This window comes from Prionailurus bengalensis, chromosome C1, assembly GCF_016509475.1.
Source record: "Prionailurus bengalensis isolate Pbe53 chromosome C1, Fcat_Pben_1.1_paternal_pri, whole genome shotgun sequence".
NCBI lineage: Eukaryota > Metazoa > Chordata > Mammalia > Carnivora > Felidae > Prionailurus > Prionailurus bengalensis.
Window position 1 is genome coordinate 1,015,719 of NC_057345.1, and position 23,415 is coordinate 1,039,133.

Genomic DNA, 23,415 nt, shown 5'->3' on the forward strand with positions numbered 1-23,415 from the left:
TAACCAAAGTCGCTGAGTAGCCAGACAGGGAAGGACAGCCAGTAGATGGGCAGGCCAGGTTGGAGAGTCTAGAAGCTGGCCCGGGACGGGATGGGGGCGACTGTCCCAAACAGGCCAGGGGCTGCGGGCACGACTGAAGCCAGGCTCTCCCACTCCCGCTGCCCTGTGCAATAAAATGGTTAACCCTGTCAGATTAACTGAAACAGTGAATATAGAAAGATGTGAAAAACGGGTTTTTTTTTTTTCAAGTTTACTATTTTTTTAAGAGAGAGGGAGAGAGAGAGAATCCCAAGCAGGCTCCCCACGGTCAGCACAGAGGCCTATGCAGGGCTTGAACTCACGAACCGTGAGATCAGGACCTGAGCTGAACTCAAGGGTTGGACGTTTAACCGACTGAGCCACCCAGGTGCCCCTGAGCTTTTGCAGGCTTAGAGAAGGGACTTTTTTTCAAGCTCAGGTGAACCGAAGGAAAACGAAAAGGACTCTGCCCAACAGGTGTGCTCAGTTTTACGCGTCCGTGTGGTCGAAGGGGCCACAAGCAGGTTCAAAGGCCAAACGGCAATCTGGAAAACCAGCAAAGTGCCAGGTATAGAATTAATGGCCCTGATGTGAAAACAGCTTTGCAACTAGTTAAGAAAGAAAAAGACAAGGGCCCCACGATGGTGGGCAGAGGGGTCACAGCGCCGGTCAGAGACGTGCACACCGCCCCACTCGGCTGCCTCCCTCAGCGGTTGGAGCACACCCGTCCTGCAGCCGTGCCCCTGCCGACCGCCCGTGTGCCGGGCCTCTGCCATCCCTCCAGGGTTCAGCGTGGATTGGTGGGCACTGGGCGTCCTGATGTTTGAGATGATGGCCGGGCGCTCCCCCTTTGACATCATCACCGACAACCCCGACATGAACACAGAGGACTACCTTTTTCAAGGTGCGTGGGTCACCGGGCGTCTCCCAAGGGTTCAGGTGCCGCCCCCAGGCTGTGCGCGCGGGTCTGTCCCCACTTCACGGAGCAGGTGTTTCCTCTTTTGGGGGGCTATGGATGGAAGGGTCCCGGGCTGGCCCCTGCAGTGCTGAAGCCACATCCTCATAGACTGGCTCTCAGGCAGGCAAAGGCTGGGGTGGGAAGTGGGAGCCCTACCAGGAAAGACAGCCTGCCCTCCTGTAGCCCAGACTCCTCCCTGCCCCTGCCAGGTGTGCGCCCTGGAGGCCTGATTGGGCGGGGCCACGGTTAGGGTCCAGGCCAAGGCCATCCGGAAGTGCAGAACACCTGCCTGCGGGATGCTGATGCCCGGGAACACCGGGTCCCCACGGCGCCCTCTGGCGGTCATGTGTGGAGGCGCCCACGTTTGTGAGGATGCTCTTGGCTCCTGTGTGGTCCCGGGCATGTGTGACTATGCGCACATGGGGGGTGTGGGGGACCTTCTGTGGGTGAGAGGCCCTGCTGCATGGAGGGAGGAGGGGCCAGAGCCCTAAGAGCGCCCTGGACACTCCTACTCAGAAAGGGTTTGGAGCTCCCGGGTGGCTGGGCAGAGCAAACACAGTAGGGAGCGTCGGGAGGGCCACAGACTCCTCACCAGGGCCCCGATCGTTGCAGTAATCCTGGAGAAACCCATCCGGATCCCCCGATTCCTCTCGGTGAAAGCCTCCCACGTCTTGAAAGGATTTTTAAACAAGGTACACTGTGGCCGCCCTGACGTCCCATCCCGTCTGTGGCTGCCTGGGCTGACCGGGGCCCCGCGGGCACTTGTTTCCAGGGTCAGCTGCGGGACGCCTCGGGGTGGGTGTGAATCTCTGCCTCCCTGTTTGACCTCTGTCCCGTGAATCATCAGTTTTTAGTCACACTTGCCGAAACATGAAATGTGAAATTATGCCAAAGAGAAATTTAACGAAGCCTCCGGTGTTAGGGGTAGAATTTTTAGTGAAGGGAATGTCTGCTCATCACCGGGCTGGTTAAGACTGGCTGGAGATGATTCGAGGAAGCCCTTTCTATCCTGGAGGGAAGGAAAGCTGGTTTTCTCTTGCTGTGACTTGGGGCTTCTTTGCTCAATGCTGACATGTCCTTATTTGATCTCTGACCCCTAGGACCCCAAAGAGAGGCTCGGTTGCCGGCCACAGACTGGATTTTCCGATATCAAGTCTCATGCATTCTTTCGCAGCATCGACTGGGACCTGGTAAAGCACAAAAGACCCAGTTCCCACCCCACCTCGCCCCCGAGGCAGGGATGGGGGTGAAGGGCATGGTTCCTGCCGTTGTGAGGGTCTGGGCCCTGGAAGTGATTTGGAAACTCACCTGTTCACCTATAATTGACAGGGACCCTGTGGGGCCGTGATAAGCCCCTGGGACGGTGGTCCCAGGTGGTCCTAGGAGAAGTCCTGCCTGGGAGTCCCCTAGCACATGCTATGCCGCCTCGGGTCCCCTTGGGGATGTCCTTGATCTGTGACCACACCGCCTGGTCAGAAATCCAGTGGTGGGAGCCAGCCCAGCGAGGGGCATCTTCTCTGGTTTCGTAGTTGGTTTTCCAGAGCTGCCTTTCTTGTTCCCGTCCCGGGCTGCTGCTAACAGCAAAGTGTGCAAGCCCTTCCGACCTTCGTGCCGTGGTTTCTGGTGCTAAAGGGAAATTGAACCAATTTTGTTTTGAAATACATAGATGGTTGCAAGTTACTGAAATATAACCTTGAAAATATGCTCCTCTGAGGAAAAGGAGATTAGCTCACTAAGTACATGTTGAACTTGAGCTTGAACTAGATCACGTGAAAGCCCCTCTCTGGGGCAGTGTCGTGCCCCCCTCCTGGCTGCTGTAGTGGCCCCGCGGCCAGTGCCGAGGACGACCCCCAGCCCTGTGGACGGAGAAGCTCTTGTCCGCTCCACCTGGTCACTGTCACTTTCCAGAGGACAGTCATCTGTGCCATTGTGGAGAGAAGGGCCAACCCCATTCTCAAGACCCTGGTCGCCCGCCCTGCCACACGCTGCCCTGTCCAGGCCCTGGCTGAGCTGTTTTCAAGACAGAATCCAGCCTCCTCTTCATTGGGGTTATTAGACAAATACTTAGAACAATATACAGAGCACACGCACTTTTTAACTAAGAAGCTGACTTTGAGGGGCGCCTGGCCAGCTCAGTCAGTGGAGCATGCGACTCTTGATCTCAGGGTTGTGAGTTCAAGCCCCACATTGGGCATAGAGCCTACTTAAAAAAGTAAAGCTGAAGAAAGAAAAAAGGAACTGCCTCTGATGACTCCAGCAGCAGTGGGGAGGAGATCTAGATTCTGGCTGGTCTCTATGATCCATACAGCTCGGGACACGCTGGAGGAACGAGCTGCCCCCAGGCTAGGGTTAGTGATGGCCCCTTTCTGCTTTCAGGCCTGTCCCCCCACCCAGGCACCCACAGAACCCCTGGAGGGACCGCCCATGGCCCACGTGCCAACTGGCTAAGCTATGGCAGTGCCCAGTGCCCTAGCGCCCTGCAGACTGAGGTTCCACGAAGTGCAGCCCCAGAAACAGGAAAGGCCTCTGTGGAAACCTCGCCCACTGCCCTGGGGCTCCGGCCAGATGTCCGGCCTCGGCGAGAGCCCTTTGATGCCGCATCCCCTGAAGGTGGCATCTGCTCATTCTGACCAGTGCGTCCTTGCCGAAAGCCCCATTCCTATCTCAGTTGGCCTGGGTCTCATCTCTAGACCTTAACGGTTTTCCCAAGATCAGAAGGGAAAGGGTCGGGGGCGTGGACATGAAGTGAGGAGGTTAGTCTTTTATGATCAGAGTCCATGTTTATAAGCCACATTCAGACCCCAGTGGGCCGAGGCAGGTGCATGTGGGCCCGCCCTTGGCTCTACCGAGTGAGGGACAGCCTGGCTGGCAGCCGCCGTTGCTACAGGTGAACATCTGCCTGAGCAGAAGCACGTGCTTTGCATGAAGAGGGACACGGGGTCCAGGGCCCGGAGCCCCCGCAGGGCTTGAGGGGGTGCTGTTTTCGCCGAGAGGACTATGAGATAGTGGAGGGAAGAAGCATTTTGATGCAGTGGGTGCTAGGGTCCCTCTGCCTCATGGCCCCCAGGCCAGTCCCTGCTCCACACACGTGCTGTTGGGGGGTCATAGCCCAGAGCTGGGGAAACAGGGAGCAGTGGAGACCAGAGAAGCCCCACGCAGAGATGCTGAAGCCCCGTCTCGCCACGGCGTGCAGCAGCAGCCTCCCGCCGGGCTGGGGCTGGAGCCCTGCGGTCAGCTGGACCCTGCCCTGCCCCTCCGTTCTGCCCAGTCCTCGGGGACTCGGCCTCCGGGGCCTGTGCCTCTCCCCGCCCCCACTGCTGCCCTCCCAGCGGTCCCCTGCCCGGCCTCGCCAGAGGCAGCCTCCTCTCAGGCGGCACCGAGCCCCTCGATGGCCCTGGCACACTCTGCAGGGCCGTCCACCTCCTTCAGCCCATCAGAACAGACCCACCCGGCCGCCATGGCGAGCCCCTTCCAGCACCTTCCTTCTGATCTCACCCGGTGCGGCCAATCAGCAGCCGCCCCCAGAGGCACTCGAGGTGCACCGTTCTTGCTCCTGCTTTTGACTGAGGAAAGGGGGTCCAAGGGAGGCTGGGGGGGGAGGGCAGGGAGGAGCCCAGGTGAGCACCCAGGTGCGCTCGCTTCTTGATCTGCCGTGACTTGCTGTTTAAATCTTATAGCAGCCAAGACCTAAGGTAGGGAGCTAGTTTAAGAAATGCCCCCCTTCCCACTTTTTGTGGGAAAAGACTTCGTCCTAACCAAAGAATTTGGGTAACTGCACAAAGGTGAGAAACTGCAAAATCCCCCCAGGCACAGCCCCATGGCAGCCCGTGCGTTTGGACACGGCTGACCCGCTCTGGCTGCAGGGACAGCCGTTCTCTCTGCCACGCACCCCTCCTGGCATCCTCTGGGTGACAGAAGACGCGTGTCTCTGCCCTGTGACTGGCTGCCATGCTGGCCACGTCCCTGTGCGTGTTGGTCAGCCGCCGGAAACGACTTCACTCACGTCTGAGACACCCTCATGTCCTTCACTGGCTGAAGCGGGGCCCATGCTTGTCACATTCCGTGCCCGGAACAACTCCCGTCACGTTGGTCTTGGACAGTCCCACGGCTTGCTTGGGGACATGTGGCGGCCCCCGCAGGAGGACCCGGGCTCAGCCCTTCCAAGGCCCTCCAGGCCCCGGGAGCTGAGGGGTGGGGGTTGCACAGGGCTGGCTCCACGTGTGGCTACATGGGAGGGAGGAGACCCAACGCGATAGATCCATGGAGCAGGGACCCTCGTCCCTCACTTATGGCTCAGTGTTCTGGGGGGCGTGCAACTGAGGGACTGAGCCGGCAGGCCCTCCCCACCCTCGCCCATGTGACATGCTGCTGAATGGCACCTGTCCTGGGCACTCGTCTCTGCCCTGTGGCACAAGTGCGTCCCAGCCCCATAAATGGTGACTTGGAAGTCAGAGTCTGGATCCTGAGGAGTCCTGTTTCCTACCTGGTGAGCATTGCGGTTAGAAAGTCAGAAGGTCAACGATGGCTTTATGGCGAGGAAGGGCCTGGCGGGATGGGCGCTCACCAGGCACCGGCGTGGGCAGTGGTGTCCCTGCCAAGTCCCCGCTCCTTTATGACCAGGATTCCAAGATGTAAGAAACAAAAAACTCCCCAGAGCAGCCTCCTTCGGGTTCAGTGGCAGGACCACTGGGCCCAGCGTGGCTCTGTCCCAGGTACCGCCAGCATTTTTTTTAACTCGGGTCAGGACTTTTCTGGCTTCAGATACGTTTTCCCAGATCTTGTGTTTAAGGGAATGGAAAACTGGCATTCAGATACAGGACGTGTTTAAACCCCGTCTTCCTATTCCATTCTGTGACTTAAGTCCCTTCCAAAACCCAAATCCGGTGGAGACGACGCGCAGTACACGGCTCTGACCTCTCGCGTTGTCCTTCCCAGTTGGAGAAGAAGCAGGCCCTCCCGCCGTTCCAGCCCCAGATAACCGACGAGTACGGTCTGGACAACTTTGACACCCAGTTCACCAGCGAGCCCGTGCAACTGACCCCTGACGACGAGTAAGGCCTCGGGAGGGCGGCGTGGCGAGGCAGGGGGAAGGCTGGGGCGGGGCCAGGGGCACTAGGGCGCTAGGAGGCTCTCCGCTGGGGGCGGGGCCTTCTGGGGGCGGGATGCCACAGGCTGGGGGCGGGGCTGTGAGGGGCTAGGAGGCCACGGGCAGGGGCGGGGCTTGCTGGGGGCGGGGCCGTAGGGGCCTCATTGGGGTTGGGGCGGAGGCTGGGGTGTCATGGCGGGGGGCGGGGCTGACCCAAGCCCGCGCGGTTCTGTGCACCCAGGGACGTCATAAAGAGGATCGACCAGTCGGAGTTTGAAGGTTTTGAGTACATCAACCCGTTACTGCTGTCCACCGAGGAGTCCGTGTGAGGCCGTCTTCTGTGTCATGGACACGTCTGTGAATGACCCCTTCACTCTATCCTTAACCACAGCGCATGCATGCCAGGCTGGGCGCGGGGCTCCGGGCGCGGCCAGGGAGGGACGCTTGCCGCTGAGACCGCGGACGGGGGCGTCCCGCCGGCGCTTCTCGGGGCGGACCGGTCTCGCGTCTGGGCCCGCGCGGCCGGCTTCGTGCTGGAGGAACCTGCTTCTTGTGCCTGCGCCGCGGAGGAGCCGCGGTGACCGTGTCCGAGGGACAAACTGCCCCACGATTTCGAAGGTGCACACTTTCCACAGAAACAGAACTGACCTGCTCCGCCAGGAGAGTTAGCCTGTAACGTCCTGAGGAATAAAATGTGCCCATGATGTCGAAGCCTGCCTTCGGTGCCTTTTTTCCTGCCAGGGGCGCCTGCCCGGCCTGGCAGGTGACATCGCACGGGCGGGCCACAGCGGGCGGGGCCGTGCACCTGCAGGAGGCTAGGTAAGTTCCTGTCGCTGAGATTTAACACATATTTTGTTTGACTTTTGTTTTTAATGTTTGTTTTTGAGAGACAACGAGTGGGGGAGGGGCAGAGAGAGGGGGACACAGAATCCGAAGCGGGTTCCATGCTGGCAGCACAGAGCCCGACACGGGGCTTGAACTCAGGAACAGCTAGATCGTGACCTGAGCCGAAGTCGGACCCTTCACCGGCTGAGCCCCCCATGTGCCCCTTAACACGTAGGTGCTTGAACAGTGGTGCAGGCTGATGCAGAGGGCACGCCTCACCCAGAGTGGGGCATTGGATGGCAAGGGGCCGGGATCCTAGATCCTAACGCTGCTCCCCGAAGCTCCCGAAGACCACAGAAAAGGGAGAAAATGGAACTAAACTCGCACAAAATACTTCTGAAAACACTAAGCAGCGCCTACGTGATGTCTTACGTATTAAATTTTTTTAAAACTATTTGTATCAGTAATAATGATGCTCAGAATTGGGAAGTTTGAACAGATCTGTGTGGGCGGCCGTCCGCTTACGGAATAAGTCTGGAACACCCACACGCACGCTCCTGACACAGCCCGCCTCCTGCCCCCATGACCTGCCCAGGTGGTACGCGCCCATCACCCTCCTCCTCGGATGAATGCCAAACTGAAGGTTTTCTAAAAGGAGGTGAGCCGCCTCTAACACGCTCCTCGCGGCTCGAGCCCCGGGCAGGGCGTGGGAGGGCTCCTCTTCCACCCGCCGGACACACCGAGTGTCCCTCTGCCCACTTGTGCTCCGTCACCACACGCACCGCATCCCCCGCGCACCAGGGCTCGCCTCCGCACCCCGCGGCTGGGGGTTCGGGGCGGGAGATGGTGGTGGGAGAAGTGGAAACGAGGGGGCGCCTGCGTGGCGGTGCCCCCGTCCTGCCCTGACTCCGGCAGATGAGCCGACTCGCGTGCTCAGGGCGAGGCACCACCGACCCACAGCCCCCGGCCGCCCGTGGCCTCTGGACCCTCCCACCCCGGTTGCAGAGCAGCCTTTACACGACACGGACACTCGCCCCAACCGGCACCTCAACCGCAACCCGGAAGTGTTGCCTCCGAAGACCGAAATTCAGGACCGCAGAGCAGATGCGGGAGCCAACTTCGGGGTCTCAGTGTCACAGCCGGTGGTGACGCCCAGTAGCACGGCTCCTGTCGGAGGGCCACGCGGCCACTCGTGACTGGTGAGCAGCACCCGGGGACGAGCGGACGTCACCTGGGGAGGGTGAGACCCCCAGCGCGCCCAGGAAAGGGATAACGTCCCCTGAGAGCCCCCTTCGTCCTGATGGGGGCCATTTGCCACAGTGGGTACAAGGACAACGTCTGCAGGGGCCCCGGATTTGTCCCCATTTGCAGCACGCATTTCCCAGCCGCGGTGCCACCAGCTTCCCAGTTACCAGCGTGGCCGCTCCCGTGCGAACGTGTGCAGCGTGCTGCTTGTGGCCAAAGTATAGATTAAGGTGCAGGACAGATTGAAGGGGGGGTCGGAGACAGCCATCCCGACATTTGCCAACGGCTCTGGGCCCCGAACGGCGCGCGTCCTTCTGCTGGCCCGAGGAAACCGGAGCCGCCGCGCTGCCCCGTGTGGTCTGTGCGGTTACGAGCCGTGTGGCTGGCCGCCTGCCTCCTGCAGACGATGCTGCCGCCCTCGGGCCCAGGCCGTCCGGACTCTGCCCCTCTAGCACGGGCTGTAGTGAACACACTTGATCTTATTTTCGTCAACAGTGGATGTTTCTAGGAAGCAGCAGTTTTTTAAAAAACAGGCTTTATTTAGAGCAGTTTCAGGTTCACGTGAAAATGGCGGGGCAGCTGCAGAGCCCCCCCCCCCCCCCGCGCACCCCCCACCCTCGTGGTCCCCCTCCCCCTCCGAGAGGCTGCAGGGACGCGGCATCGTCTCCAGGGTGCCACGTGTACGTCTCGGTGCTGGGCAGCACGCGGGTTTGCACAGAACGTTTCAGGACACGTATCTGCCACTTCAGCTCATGCAAAGTAGCCTCGGGCCCCGAGAGCCCCCCGGGCTCCCGATTCGTGCCCCTCCCCCATCCTCTGGCCACCAGTGGTCTTCTTCCTGTCTCCGTGGTGTTGCCTTTCCCAGAAGCTCCCCCAGTTGGAGTCCCGTCCCAGGTAGTCTTTTCAGAGCGGCGTGTCACCCGGTCCCTCCGTGGTCTTTCCATGGCTTGTGTGACCCGCTTCCCGCTGCCGGCGCTCTACAGCCACGTGGCTGTGGTGGGGACGAAGAGGTCACCAGAGCCCGTGGGCCACCAGCACCAGAAGGAAAACTACCTATACGGTCTCGTGCCCCATTTTCCACTTGCCCCGGAAGCCAGAACAACACAGGGCTGGTGCAGAATGTTCCGGCAGGCCGGCCTGCCCACTGCCGGTGGCGCCTGGCCCGTTCCCTGCCCTGAAGTTCCCCACTGGAGGAGACGCCGCCCGCCGGCGAGGTCCGGGGTGCCTCACAGTGATTCTCTTCACCCTGTAGCAGTCTGCGCCGTGCAAGGAACAAGTTCATCCGGGGAATTAAAACACGGTGTGAGCGCAGTCCGCGGAGGCGGGAGAATGCCCTGCCCCCCGCCCGTCCACCTGTCTGTAGACATGGCCGACTCTGGGACAGATGCCTAGTTTGCTCGCGAGAGTCTCCGCTCATCTGCGTGGGCCTGGGCCCGCCCACCGAGGGGCTCTGCCCATTTCCGACTACAGGAAAGCACCCCGCTTCCCAAAAGCCAGAAAGGATCCTGTGTTTCGGCCTCAAGACGAACTACCTACAACGCCAGCAGTCCACACGGACACGTTTTTTAATAGGCAGCTTCCAAAACGGTTCTGGCAGGTGGAGTCAGGGCCTCCGGGCCCACGGGGCTCACGCAGGTCAGTCACCACACCACGTCCTCTGCACTCTCCTCCAGGCACTGAGCGAGGTGGTTGTCGATGTCCAGCTGGGCCAGCCTGCAACAGGGAGATGGTCACTCACACAGAGGGAAGGGCACCCAGCACACACGTTCCCGCCCTTCCCTCTGCTGACAAGCACAGCGAAGGTCAGCCAGAGAGAAGCCCAGTCTCCACAGCTGGTCAGAACCCAGGGGAAGGTCCTGGGGGGGGGGGGGGGCACCAACCAGAAAAGGCCCTTCCCCAATCCTGTCCCTTGGGGAGGTTTCTCTGGGCCCAGGCGCTCAGTGCACCTGCCACGTGTCCGTCAGACACGTTCTCGAGGCTCACGCAGACTCCTGCCTCTGAGGCTGGGGGGCGGGGGCACCCTGTGTCTGAACGAACCCCCCAGGGCATTCTGGCCCCGACTCAGCTTGAGAACCTCACGGCTCCCAGCCGACTGCTGGGGCTGGGGCCTGAAAGCCCGTCCCCAGGAAAGGGGATCGGCAGAGACCATCAGCGGTGCAAGAAGGGGCCAGCGGCTCCTCCGTCAGGCCTCACGGTCTTCCTCGTGCCCACCCCCCCAGAGGGCTGAGCCCCCCGACTGCAAGCGGCGTAGCTCCTGTGTCCGCTGCAGCGTGGGGTCTACCTTACCTGGTGGCTGGCCGCCCCGCAGCTCCCGGGCCCCCTGCTACCGGCCACCCCCGGACCAGGCCCCCCTCGTCCAGCCCCGCTCGTGCTCCGGACGGGCCCAGCCTCCTCCGTCTCCCTGGGCTCGGCAGCCTGGATGACGACCCCTTTCGCGTTGGGACTCGAATGTCACCCACAACCTCTGCCCCAGCCCGGGCATGTGTCACGGCGGCCGAGGCCCCACCCGCACCTTAGAGTAGAAGACATGGGTCCTGCCCCAACAGCCCTCCCCACCGGGGCTCCCCAGGTCTCCATCAGTGGCTGACGGAACGGCCGCCTCATACAACGTCCTGAGTCCTGTCGGGACCTCTGGAGACGCCTGTGGGACATGGCCTCTGAGGGGATTTGCCCAGATGGCTTCTCTACTCTCAGAGGCCTCCCAAGATGGGACCTTTCCCCTGCCCACATCTAGGGCCATCCTGGTCAGCTGGCCAAGTTCGCCGGCCAGAGGGGAAAGGCCCTTACCCGGGGCATCACCGCGAGGCCCTGAGGGCCACAGCACCGCCCTCACCCTGTGGCTCGGGGAGCCCATGCCCGTTCTGGTGGCCGTCGGCCGCCCTCTCAGACCCTGTAGGCGGCTCGGTGTGCTCTGAAGTCCCTGGGGCTCCTGCGGGCTCTCTCCGAGGCTGCCAGAATATTCTAAGGTCTGCACCAGGCCACCTTGTCTGGGGTGTTTGGGAGGTACCCTCTGGGCCCCTTCGGACCTCCCCCTGGTGAAAGAGCTTTGTCTCGGCCAGACCCGTTCTACAGTCCCTGCAGCAGCTTGTCCCAAGGCAGGCCTGCCTCGCTGTCACATGGGAACCCAGTGTGTGGACAGCTGGCCCGGCCGCACGAGAGGAGACTCAGCCCAAGATCCTCCGCTGGCTTCCGACTCAAACAGAGCGGGCTCCGTGTCTGGCAGCTTGAGGGGCCTCGGAGCCGCAAGACGCCAACAAGCCAGGCTCTCGTGGAGCACAGGGGACACCGCTCAGCTTCCGGTTTCCACGTCTTCATGTCAGCTGGTCCATGGGAGCCTGTTTTCCCAACCGTGTGTGTGTGTGTGTGTGTGTGTGTGTGTGTGTGTGACTCACGGGCATCAGAAAGTACATGGGGCACCGGGCGCGACAACAGGCACATCTTCAGGGCACGGAGCTCACACCCGGTCTGGCGAACCCAGTACGTGGTCGTCTGTCACACTGAAGAATAAAGCAGTGCCCCGAGTGACCTGGAAAACGCTAAGGCTTTGAGAAGATCGGCGAGTTTGTCCTCAGGCGCCATCTCCCCGAGGCACATACTCCGCCAGCACATACTCCGCCAGAATCGCTACGGGCGTCTGTCCCCCCCGGGGACCAACACGGAGAGCGATGCATGACTTTGGTTTCGGGGGAGAAGTTCCCAAGTGGGGCGGCTGGCTGCTTGGGCCAATAGACCGTGTGACTCTTGGCGTCAGGGATCATGAGTTCGAGCCCCACGTTGGGTGTAGAGTTTACTTTAAAAAAAATTTTTGGTTTTGAATGAAAGATATTACATTTAAAAAATTCCCAAGAATTACTAAAAGCCCACGCTTTTCTAGAAAAGTCACAAGACAATTTGACAGTTCGATTACCGTGTCCACCTGCTAACCCGGGCCCTCCCAAGGCCCAGTCTGTCTCCTTGCCCCGAACATCCCACAAAGGACGTGAGCCTTCGCTTCCAGTGACCCGGGATGTCTGTTGTCCCCAGTCACAGCCACAACCTGCGGGGTGTGCTCTGGCCCACGGACCCTCTCCCTCGTCAAGTGGAAGAACGTGCCACGGCGTGTCCGACGCGCGGAGACGTGAGCCCAAACGCGCCGACACCTACTTTGGGAAAAATGAGGCGCGCTCCCAAGTCTTCCTTCGACTGCTTACAAAACTCGGAACTGGAGCTTTTCTGTAACGTTTCCGTCGCTGGAAGTCTGTTTTAGACTGTGCAGAAATGCCAGCATGCCAAGGACAAAAAGCACCCCCTAGAACAGGAGGCCAGTTGGGGCACCCCGACCGCATCAGCTCTCCAGAAAACCATTTCCCTCCGGGGCTCCCGAAGGTACCTCCGGCCCCTGGGTTTCTGTGGATGGGGATGAGTCAGGAAATCAGGAGCACCCCCGGTTTAAAGGTGCTCACTGCTTTGTCAGAACGGGCAAGCCAGCCCCAAACACCGGTTCTGGCCAGAGGCAGGCAGGACGGCGAAAAGGCTGGGTCTGCAGACACTTTGCAGACCTGGCGCTCACACGACAGCCAGGGAACCTCCCGTGGGCCACAGGGCTCCCTTCTCCATGCCCGGCAGGTGGCTTCCCCTGCCGGGGCCTCACCCACTGCCTCACCCGACCCGTGGGCTCCTCGAGGAGATGAGCACAGGGGTGCCGGGCCCACCCCCAACACCAGGCTCTCAAAGGCTTGTTGTGATACAAAGCGCAGCCTGGAGAAGCCCCGACAGCTGAGCACAGACGGGACGTGTCTCTCTAGGCCTTCCCGTGCGGGCTCCGCGCTGCCTATTCTGACAAGGTTTGCTGGTGTTTGCTCTGTCGTCAGCGGCTCCATTGTCTTCACCGTCCTGGGCTGTTTTTGCTTCCGGGGACCAGGGACGTGACCCGCGACTTAAGGACACCCTTCTCCCAGCCACGCGAGGTCCGGCGCTGGTCCGCTTACTGAACCTGCTGTCCATTCACTTCACTTGACCGGGATCCTTTTGATAATCCTGACCCCTGTGACCCCGTCTGTGTCCTGAGCTGTGTGACACACGGCCCACGAGCTGGGCGTCTGGAGATTAATATCTTAACAAAATTGGAGCCACTCCCCTTACTTAAAAAAAAAACTTAAAAGATATACACCAAGTTTTTAAAGAACAAAACACCTCTACACACAAAAAGTCATTTTTAAAACCACTGGGAAGGTACCGGTGAACTATGTACACAGGAAACTGCTTGGTGACCCCACAGTCTGGCAGTCACCACAGGGACCCTGTGTCAGGGTGGACCGGCTTAGAGGCGGGGGAAGAGGTTCGGTGCCCCACGGGCCGTGGCGTCCTCTCCAGGGAGGAGAGGGCCGGCGGACCCCCAGACCTGCCCGTCTCCCGAGGCGTGCAGTCCCTGCGCGCCGCGCACTCCGCCCGCACGAACTACTGTTTGAAGGGCCCACAACTGAGCTCGGGCACCCTGAACCCCCTAAAGCCCGCTGTGGTTTCCAAACAGGGCTGGGGTCCGCAGAGGCGGAGGGAGGCCGAGGGCGGGGCGCACTCACCCGGGGGCGAAGTCGGTCTGGCACATGGGGCAGGTCCGCAGGGTCGGCGCCGCCTCCCACGGTCGCTCCCGGGCGCCAGGGGTCCCGCGGGGCTCAGGCCCCAGACGTCGCTGCGGGGACCGGGCGGGGGACCCCGGGCGCCCCCCGGCCCCAAGGAGCAGCTTGTAGCAACGCCCTGAGCCCCCGCCTCCGCTCGGGGCCGGCGGGAAGGGCGTCCAGGAAAAGCTGTGGGGTCCCACGGTGAACACCTCGGGGGGCGCGGCACGCTCGGGACCGCGTCCAGATTCCTGCCAAATGGGGTCGACGGGCCGCGTCATTGGTGCCTGGGCGCCTCCGGGGCCAGGGACACACACACACCCGGCCACCCCGGGGGTCCCCCCGACGCACCGGGTCGGGGAAGGCGGGCAGCGGCGGCAGCTCTCCGTCGGGGTTCAGATCCGCTCTCGCAGCGCGCAGCAGCTCCGCCCACGGCCGCGCGCACTCGCCTCCGTCCTCCGGGAGGGGCCCCGCGCGGCCACTGAGCGAGCAGAGAGACCTCAGTGGGGGGCGCTCCGCAGGGGGCCCGTGGGGAGGGGGCTCGGGGAGGGCGGGTGGGAGCGGGAGGACCTCGGCGGGGGGGTGGGGGCTGGAGCGGGGAGACCTAGTGAGCGTGCGTCCCGCGGGGGAGGGGGCTGGCGTGGGCGGGGAGGGCTGGGGGGGAGCGGGGAGGGGGGCGCGGGGGAGGGTGACAACCCCGAGGGGGCGGAGCGAGCCGGGTTCCGGGAAGCACACACGGGCCTGCCCCCAGCGCCCCGCGCCCCCTTCCCCCGTCCCGCGGCCCCCGGCCTCACCCGCCCCCGAGGACGGCCTCCGGCGGCGCAGCCCCAACCGCGGCCTCCGCGCCGCCTCCATTCGTCTCGAGCCTCGCGTCCGGCGGAAGTGGGCGGCCCGCCGCGGCCCCCGCCCCCGAGACAGGCCCCGCCCCCGGCCCCCGCAGGGCTCCCCCGCCGGCTCCCCAGCCCCTCCCTGCGGGGACAGGACCCGGGCCCCCGTCCCGCGCGCCAACCTCCCGCCTGGGCGCCGTGGACCCGGGCCCCCTCCTCGACCTGACCCCACCCCGCCCTTGTGCGCGCTGGGAGCCGCGCTTTGCACCCACCCCAGCGCACCCCACAGCCTGCTCCTCGCGGCCCCGAGGCGGCCTCGCCTTTGGGACACCGTCAGGGAGGAAGGGGTTCTGACCTCAACATTTGGGGAGACTGAGGCCAGGGGTTCCTCCTCTAACCAGAGGTGGGACTGAGGGAACTGATTTCCAGCTGCAGAGGGACGTGGGGGGGACCCATCTCGCGCTGCCCCCCGGTAGGTTTGGGGTCTGCAGAGGTTTGGGAGGAGAAACTGTACATGAAGTCAGGCCAGGGGCCCCTCCACATCCGCCCCCGGCAGCCACCCTCAGTTAAAGCCCACCTGGCCCATCGCCTGGGCCCGCCCTGGCTCTCCCCCGTCTCGCCGCAGGGGTCAGCTCGGACCCTCAGCTTCCCTCTCAGTCCAGGCAGAGAAAGGGACTAGCCTCCTTAGGACCATCGAGTTTTCCTAATAAAGGGAGGAACCTGGTTTTTTTTTAATTAAGGGGGGGGAAAAGTGAGGCAACAAGGTCCAGGTGGCCAGCCAAGTTGGGGAGGGGGCCTCTAGGGGAGGGCCTGTGGGGGCTCCCGGAGATCTGGCTGGGGGGCTCTCGCCGGCGAGCCCCCAGCCCACCACTTGGTGGCAGCAAACGTCCAGGCACCCTCCGCTGCTGCTGCTCCGGGGGAGCCCTGTGCCCCGTGGGCCCCAAGACGGGCCCCTGGGTGACCCCCCACCTCACCGGGGCTGGAGTGCGCAGGGAGCCGGGGGGCGGGAGCTCCCCTCTGTGGACACGTGGATGTCACTTGAGGCGCTGGGACCCCAGCGGCTTTGGGGCTCTCCTCTTGCACCCCCTTCCTCAGGGCTCCCACGGCCCAGTTCCAACCCTCCTCACCCTGGCCCCTCTGCGCGTCACGGTCCTGCCCTCCGCCAAGCCCAGGTCTTGGGCACCCCCCCTTCACTGCAAACTCCAGTCCCAAGGCCCCCCATCCTGAGGTCAAGGTCACCCTTCATCCAGCTGCCAGGACAGACCTTCACCGGGGGGGGGGGGGGGGACGGACGGGCCTGTTCGCCAATGCTCCCTGAATGTCTACCTGTGTCGGGGACTATCATAGATACTAACGCCCCCCGGGGAACGAGGCAGGGTCCTCACCCCAGAGCCTGCCCACCGATGGAAAACAGACCCCACGTGCATAAGCCAGCAGAGCTGCAAGCAGGGGGTCCCGGGAGTCCCTAGAGGAGGCAACCTACCACGGGGTCTGCTCCCAGGGTAGGGAAGCCCAGACGGACCCCGGGCATGCAGGCCGCAGGAGCCCGGCAGCCCCGGGACTGCCCAGCAGCTCGTGTCAGGGGTTCCCACGTGCCCGGCTTCAGCCTCCACAGCCTCGAAGCCTTTGATGGAAACACCAGCACTTCTGCGGTCCGGGCCACGGGGACATGCGGGAGGGCCGGCGCCACGCCTGAGGCAGAGGAAGGCGCTGACTTCTCTCCGGGAGCTGAGCGCCGCGGTTCAGTGTCCCAACTATTCCTGCCCCTTCCAGTGCCTTCCTCTGTAGACCTCACACGGCCTGGGCTCCTGACCAAGAAAGGCAGAGCAAGGCATTGGCAGGGAGACTACTGCCCTGGCCTGAAGGTAGGTGACCCCCCGGTGAGGGCAGGTGTCTCCGGTGAGGACAGGTGACCCCCTGGTTAGGGCAGGTGACCCCTGGTGAGGGCAGTCGTGCCCCGGTGAGAACAGGTGCCCCCGGTGAGGACAGGTGGCCCCCTGGTTAGGGCAGGTGACCTCTGATGAGGGCAGGTGACACCCTGGTAAGGACTGGTGCCCCGGTGAGGGCAGGTGACCCGGTGACCGCGAGCCAAGGGAAAGAGTCAGGGCCTGACAGAGCCTGGCTGTGGCCTAGGGCCCAGAAGGGCGGGGGGCACCCGTTCTCCAGCCCAGGGGGCCTTGCTTGCCCTTGGCTGCCAAGGGAGAAGCCCGGGTCCCCAGGCCAGGCCGGCGCCGCCTGGGGAGCAGAGGCCCTCCGGGAGCCAGAGCACCGTGTACAACTCGTCCTCCTGGGGGCTCCTCCTCCCTGGTTTCATCCGGCTCCCGGGGATCAACTCCCCCCATCCCGCCGGCGCCCACAGCCTGGGACGCTTCCACGGACAACGGAGCTGGGGTGACCCGCCAGGCGGGGGGCAGGTGCTGGTGCCTGTCAGGAAGCCCTGCCCCTCCCCCTCTCTGCCACCGCCTGCGCGACAGACAGCTGCCCGCTGCCCGTGCCCGCACAAGGACCTTTTGCACGGGGAGTGGAAGCGCCAGGTCCCCCGATGCAGCGGCGGTGTGGGACAGGAGAAGGTCGGACGTTGAACTTGATTGAAGGCTCACGTTTTCTGGGCCGCCCGCCGCGGTGACAGGCAGCGAGCGGAGCTTCACGGGAAGATCATTTCTGATCGTGACGGATGCCCGCCCTGCGGAGACAAGTTCCGTACGAGCCAAATTCGCGTCTACGAAGACCGTCTCCGCCAGAAGAGGCCCCCTCGGGCAAAGCAGCAAGTGCAGGGCAGGGGTGCGGGAGCCCGCAGCCGGCAGCCCACTCCGAGCTCTCCCCGGCTCCGTCCGCAGGGCAGTGCTGGCATGTGTGTGATGGGCCGGTGCCACCCCCTCCCGGGTGCCGGGTCCAGCGTGAGACATGTGCGGCCGGGCGGTCAGGGGCCCCTCGCTCCCGCCACCTTCCACCACCAGGGAGCACAGGTCTCGGCTCCTGGTGCTCTCAGAGCCAGGTGGGTGCGGGTTCCTCGCTCCCTCTGGGGGAGCGAGACCGACCTCCCACAGGTGCCGATGTCCCCGGGAGCCCGGCCGAGGTTCCCAATCAGACCCTGCTCCGAGGCAGGGCTTGAGCCCCGCGAGGCCTCTAGCCACATCCTGGCCCGGAACGAGCTGGGGCGGTCTAAGCCCCCCGCCCCCTCCTTGGATTTGGGGGGGCCGGTTCTGCCCGCGGGCCACCGTGCAAATGGGGTCAGGACGGCACACATGGGCGGAACAGGGGCCGAAGCTGGCGGGCACGACCTGGAGAGCCCTGGAAAGCGGAGCGGCCTTGTAGGTGACGCTGGCCGTGGGCGGCGCGTGTTCACGGCGGCGGCCGCCGCCTCCCTTGCCGCGTGACAGGACAGCAGGGCTCCCGCTCGGGATGCCCCGGCCGTGCCTGCTCTCCAGGTGAGGACGGCCCGGAATGCCGGGCCGCCTCCTCCCCAGAGTTCGGCCCTCTGACGAAGCCAGGCGCCGGGCTCCGCTGGACCACACCTGCCGGCCGGCGTGTGCCAGGCTGGCAAGCCTGCCCGCAGCCAGGCAGAGGCATCCGTGGGCGTGCGGAGTGCCTGGTAGACGGGCCAGATTGAAGCAGTTGCCTGGGAAACATCGCAGGATCTGTCGGGTGGCGGTGGGTGTGTGGGGCCCGCTCACCGGTTCTGGAACAAGGGCGTGCGCGGCCTCCTCCAGGGGTCCCCTCCCGGCCGCAGAGGGATGGGCGTGGACGGCCGGGACCCGGCGGCGGGCAGCGGGCTGCAGCCCCCGCTCTACGAGCCCAAAAGCCAAGAAACAACTGGGCGTTGGCACGGGAGAGACGGCGGCCCCGTTTCCAAGCCCCCACCTCTCTCCGGGACTAGTTTCCGAGCCCTGCTTCCAAGCCTCCCCACCCCGTCCCAGCGTCCCGTAGAACCTTGTCACTGCCGTGAGGTCCCGCGTCCCGCGCCCCCTGCCCCGTCCTGCGCCCATGCCCTCTGCACAGCCACACCGGCCCTGCCTGTGTCCCCGTGTCTCCGGCTCAGGCTTCTGCCCCCCACCGGGTCCCCCTGCTGACCCTCGGGCTCTGCTCCGGTGCCCCCCGCGCAAAGAAGCCTTCCTGAGCCACCTGAAGCTCCTCCACAGGCCCTCCGTCCACCGGGAGGCCGGGGGTGCCGCTACCTTCCCGGAGGGCCAGCCTGCCGTCTGCCCCCCACCGTGTCCCCAGAGCCTCCGGGGGTGCCGGCCGAAAGGGGGCCCAGACGGGACTCTTCGGCCGACCCTGAGTGTGAGCCGGGGGTGGACGGCGCCGGGGGCTCTCCTCCTGTGGGGAGCAGGGGTCGCGTCAGGGGGTCGAGCCACGTTGCACCAAACTGCGTCCGCTGGGAGCCCGCGAATGGGACCCGATCTGGAGGCCGGGTCTCCGCGGACGGAATCAAGTTAAGAAGAGGCCGCGTTGGGTCAGGGTGGGCCCGCAGTCCACCCCGACCGGTGTCCTTGTGGGAAGAGGGAAGCTTGCCAGAGCGACGCGGCCCGGGGGCAGGAAAGGTCCTCCCCGGGGCCTTCGAGGGACGGCGGCCCTGCCCACCGTGAGTGGGGACTGTGGCCCCCAGACTGTGCGAGCACGGACTAGTTCTGTGGTTCTGAGCCCCCAGTCGTTTGTGCGGCAGCGTCGGGACACCGTCTGCTTCAGCACCCAGTGCGGTGCGGTCAGTCGGGGGCGACTGGGCATCCCCGACCCGCCTGTCTCACCCCCTGCCCGCTGACCACCCCCCAGAGCGGAGGAGGCCGCTGCCGCCTGAGAGTATGGCCCGGAGCAGGCCCAGCTCAGCCTCAAGCTCACGAATGTCCCAGGGGGCGCCCAGGACGGGGGCGACAGGGGTCAGACCCACTCCCAGCGAGCGCAGGGCCTCCCCCGGCCTCCCCAGAGTGGGCGTGGCTTCTCCGCAGGGACCGCTCGTCCCACCTGCTGCCTCCTTAGGACAACCCTGCCGGGGCCTTGACTTCCTGAGATGCCGGCAGGTCCCCGTGCCTTCCAGGCCCCCGGCCTCGGCCACCGTGAGCCATGGCTGCGCGGCCACCACGAGCCCCCGTTTCTGTGAGGCCAATTTCCAGCCTGGCGCTGTGAGAGAGCTCTGACCTGGAAAGCTGTCATCCGCTTCCCTGGAGGTGTCCTTGAGTTGGCTCCTGGGGCACCTGCTGGGGCCCACAGTAGGGGGGGGGTTCTCTGTCAGAGGAGCTGCTGGGCCTCAGCCTGGGCCTTCACTCCTCCCCTTCTCCCCTTCCTCCCTCTCCCTGTTCCTCCCCTTACCCTTCCACCTCCCCCTCCTCCCTCTCCCTGCTCCCCCTCCTCTCTCTCCCCTCTCCCCCTCCCCTCCTCTGCCTCCTCCCCTCCGCTTCTCCCCTCCTCCCCCTCCTCCCCTCCCCTCCTCCCCTCCCCTCCTCCCCCTCCTCCCTCTCCGTGCTCCTCTCCTTGCCCTCCTCCCCTTCTCCCTCCCTCCTCCCCTCCCTCCTCCCCTCCCCTTTCCTTTATGCACCTCCTCCCGCTTGACTTCTTTTCCTCTCTGTCCTTTTCTCCTTCTTCCCCTCCCCCTTTTTTGCCCCCACCCTGACCCTTCTTCTCTGGCCCCCTCCTCCATTTGAGGGCAGAGAGGCTGGGTCAGGGGTCAGTGGATGGTGATTTGACCTCCCTGGCAATGACAGGTAGAGGTCTTTGGGGGCAGGGCTGCTGGGCACGGGCAGGGGGAGCCCCCTCTCTCCTCTACCCCTACCCCCAGGGGCCAGGCACCTGGAGTTATTTATCAGCCTTTGAGTCTTACTGGGACCCTTTGACCAACCAGAGGGCCAGGCTGCCACCAGGGGTCACAGGGTTATCAGCTCGCGGCACAGTGAGGGACACTAGTCCCCAGCAGAGGGTCTGTGTCTCCGCTTGCCAGGTTTGGAGCAGGAAGCTGGTAGGGTTTTTGCCTGGCCCGGCGAGGGGGCCGGCAGGAGGGGCCAGGCTGGCTCTCTGACCTGAGACCCCTCAGCTTCACCCTTCAGGAAGCCGGAGCTGCAGGAGCCCCAGCCTCGCCCGCTACCGCTGCCCCGGGGCCTGGGCCTCAGGTAGGCGCTGAGCTTCTCCGACTCTGCTGCCTGGACCTTCCGGGGCCTGGCAACACCCCCTCGCCCCTGCACAGGCCAGAGGGCAGCCCTGGTTCCTGAGGGTCCCTTTTGAGGCCTGCAGGGGCCGTCCGGCCGGTGGGAGCCCTGGCACACCGGCCTGCAGAATCCCTTGTCTGAACTGGCCGCACACCCGCCCGGGGCCAAGCAGCGGGGGAGGGGGGGCACCCACGTAGGCAGCCGCCCCAAGTCCCCTTGGGCCACTGAAATGGGCCTGTCCTTCCTTCCCGCTGCCTGGGTCACGCTGTCTCCCCCGGGGCCTCACCTCTCCAGCCCTCAGTCTACAGCCTGTCACTCTCCAGCCCTCAGTCCAGGATGCGGAGGGAGGGGTCCTGGCTGGAGCGGCAGCCCCGGGAGACAGCCGCCCCCCCCCCCCCCCCCCCGGTCCCTGAGGCACCTTCAGGCCCAGCTGGCCGCTCAGAAGCCTGGGGAGGGGGTGCGTGATGGTTGAAAACACCCAGAGGGGAGGGAGGGGGCTGGGGAGGGAGAAGGGCACTGGGATCTGGAACACAGGACTCCTTTTGGGTTGCTGTTGGGGATGCGGGGAGGCGCAGGTGGTCCTGTCCCCCCCACCCCAGGTGGAGCTGGGAGGGCAGAGCCAGCTGTTCCCCCGGGGAGTGTGGGGGCTTCCGTGTGGCCCGCACTCTGCTAACGCATCGCTGGGCAAGTCTCTGCTGCTGGCCACCCCGCCCCCGCCAGACGCCAGGCGGCCCAGCGGCCTCGGCACACGTGGGTCATACGTGCCTGGCCCCTTCGGTCATCGTCCACCCCTTCGTGGAGGGCAGGGCGGGCAGCTGGGGCCTGAGCAGCAACCCCCCCCCCCCCCGGTCTCCCAGCTGTGGGGATGGTACCCCCGAGGCCCTGCCTGGGGTGGAGGCAGGGACAGGTCCCTGATTTCTCAGAGCCGTGGCATTTCTCTGCTGGTGGCAGAGGTGAGTGTGTGTCAATGTGTGCTTCTCCCACACCCTGCCCTGCGAGCAGCCCCACTGAGGGGCCAGGGGCCTCAGGCCCAGCTCTCGCTTCGGGGGCACCAGGCTGCTCGCCCGTGTCCAGCCCCGCGGGGGAGGTGCCGTCATTCGGCCCCATTTACAGACGGGCCTACTGAGGCCAGGAGCCATCCGTCCCTTAGTCCTAGACCACGGGACAGTGAGCACAGAGCTGGGGCTTGAACGCAGCGCCCCCTCGCTGTTGTCTGGGCTCCTGGTCTCGCTGCCTCAGCGGCAGCCGGGTGGGCCAGGCATAGGAGTGGTTGGGGCCACAGCGCGAGGGGCGGAGCTGGGTGCCCAAGGCCGGGCAGAGCGTGAGGCCGACTCCTCCCGTTCGGGGGCTCCTAAGCTTTGGAGGGGCCTCTGCTGCACCCGCCTCCCCCAAGACCCTTGGGGAGCTGACTGTCCCCCCTGCTCTGCACCCATGCCCAGCCCCTCCCACCACCTCCTAAGATGCCCATCCCCCCCCACCGCCTCCTAGGATGCCCAACCCCCCCACCTCCTAGGATGGCCAGACCCCCCCCACACAGCCGCCAACAAGCAGCACCTCCTCCCCACGGAACGAGAGCATCTGGCTTTGGGGGGCGGGCAGTACAAAGAAAAAGCCACCAAGCCATGTGGACAGGGAGGGAAGATCTCCCAGGACTTCAGGCCACAGGGGCCCCCTGGGAACAAAGAGAGGCCCTAGATGCCTGCCACTGCTGGGCAGCCTTCCCTAAGGGCCACAGCCCCAGGCCCCCTGAGCATCCAGAGTGGCCTGGAGTTGGTGGGTACGTGGCAGAGGGACAGCTGGGGTGGGTTCCAGCTGCCCTTGTCCCCACAGGCCGGGGCTTCTGGGGATAGCTGGTGAGGGACCTGTACTCAAGTGGTGGTGATGCCCCGCAGCACGGAGTCCTGTGAAACAGACCTGGGCCTCGCCACCTCCGCCGGTGTCCCCTGCTGTCACCTGCAGGCACTGTCCTCTCTCTGCTGGTCAGTTGTCCCTGATGCGCCCATCCTCAGACCTGCCCTTGCCATCGCGGCCTTTGTCCCCCTGTCGGCCCCTCCTCCCAGGTCACTGTAAATGACAGTAGCCCCCGGGAAGTGTGAAAGAAAGTAGGCGAAATTAACTGTAATAACGTGTTTCATTTGAGCCCAACATCCCTAAAACATCACATTTCAACGAGGAACCCGCACGTACGTGATGAGCGTGTTGTCACACGTTCTCTGGTCACGCTAGATGTCTGGAACCAAGTGCAGGGCCCGTTGGCCACAGAGTGAGTGCTCGGGGGCCACGTGTGGTGGGCAGCACCGTGGACTGGGGGGCAGGGCCCTGAGGAGCCTGAGGAGCCCGTGGTCTCCACTCCGGGCATTTCCTGCCGCATTGAGGCTGCAGGCTCCAGCGAGGGGCTCCTGACTGTCCCCAAATCCCCTATCGACGTGCTTGGACACACTGCTGAGGGTGGGAGAAACCCCGGAGATTCGTCACCCCACCCGGGCCTTCTGTAGCCCAGCTGGGGGTGGGCCTGGGCCCTGAGAACGCCCTCCTCCGGGGAAAGCGAGGGTCCCTCTGGCCTCAGCCTCTCCATTCCTCCCCAGCCTGGCCTGAGAGCCAGCGCACCCCGGCAGGGGTGCTGACGCCCGCTGTCTCAGTCCGTCTGGGCTGCTCACAGATTACCGCAGACCGGGGGCTGCAAGGCTGAGATCCGGGTGCCGGCGGGGTCGGGGTCTGCTGAGGACCC

The 23,415-nt window shown here is 64.4% G+C and overlaps 2 protein-coding genes across 4 annotated transcripts in view; one reads left to right on the forward strand and one right to left on the reverse strand.

The window, feature by feature from the left end:
• The window catches only part of PRKCZ (protein kinase C zeta), a 97,695-nt gene extending 90,922 nt beyond the window's left edge, over positions 1 to 6,773 (forward strand). For all 3 annotated transcript variants that reach the window (XM_043573569.1, XM_043573571.1, XM_043573570.1), the window contains 5 exons: positions 803 to 922; positions 1,589 to 1,668; positions 2,077 to 2,166; positions 5,912 to 6,027; positions 6,304 to 6,773. In XM_043573569.1, the coding sequence (XP_043429504.1) occupies positions 803 to 922; positions 1,589 to 1,668; positions 2,077 to 2,166; positions 5,912 to 6,027; positions 6,304 to 6,391 (494 nt within the window). In that variant the 3' untranslated portion in view covers positions 6,392 to 6,773. The remainder of the gene's footprint in view (positions 1 to 802; positions 923 to 1,588; positions 1,669 to 2,076; positions 2,167 to 5,911; positions 6,028 to 6,303) is intronic.
• Positions 6,774 to 9,763: 2,990 nt separating this feature from the next.
• On the reverse strand, positions 9,764 to 18,332 carry FAAP20 (FA core complex associated protein 20). Its single transcript, XM_043573572.1, has 7 exons — positions 18,228 to 18,332; positions 17,061 to 17,236; positions 16,037 to 16,361; positions 14,909 to 15,038; positions 14,078 to 14,207; positions 13,691 to 13,977; positions 9,764 to 9,845 (listed from the first exon to the last, which is right to left on the reverse strand). Exons 4-7 carry the CDS (start codon positions 14,914 to 14,916, stop codon positions 9,773 to 9,775), a joined length of 498 nt encoding a protein of 165 aa, XP_043429507.1. The 5' UTR covers positions 14,917 to 15,038; positions 16,037 to 16,361; positions 17,061 to 17,236; positions 18,228 to 18,332; the 3' UTR covers positions 9,764 to 9,772.
• Between the last annotated feature and the right edge of the window lie 5,083 nt (positions 18,333 to 23,415).

Coding starts and splice junctions, on each gene's coding strand:
- FAAP20 (XM_043573572.1), bottom strand. Junction 13,978..14,077: donor TGCCCGCCTTCCCCGACCCG/GTGCGTCGGGGG, acceptor CCCATTTGGCAG/GAATCTGGACGCGGTCCCGA. Junction 9,846..13,690: donor CAGACCGACTTCGCCCCCGG/GTGAGTGCGCCC, acceptor TCCCTGTTGCAG/GCTGGCCCAGCTGGACATCG.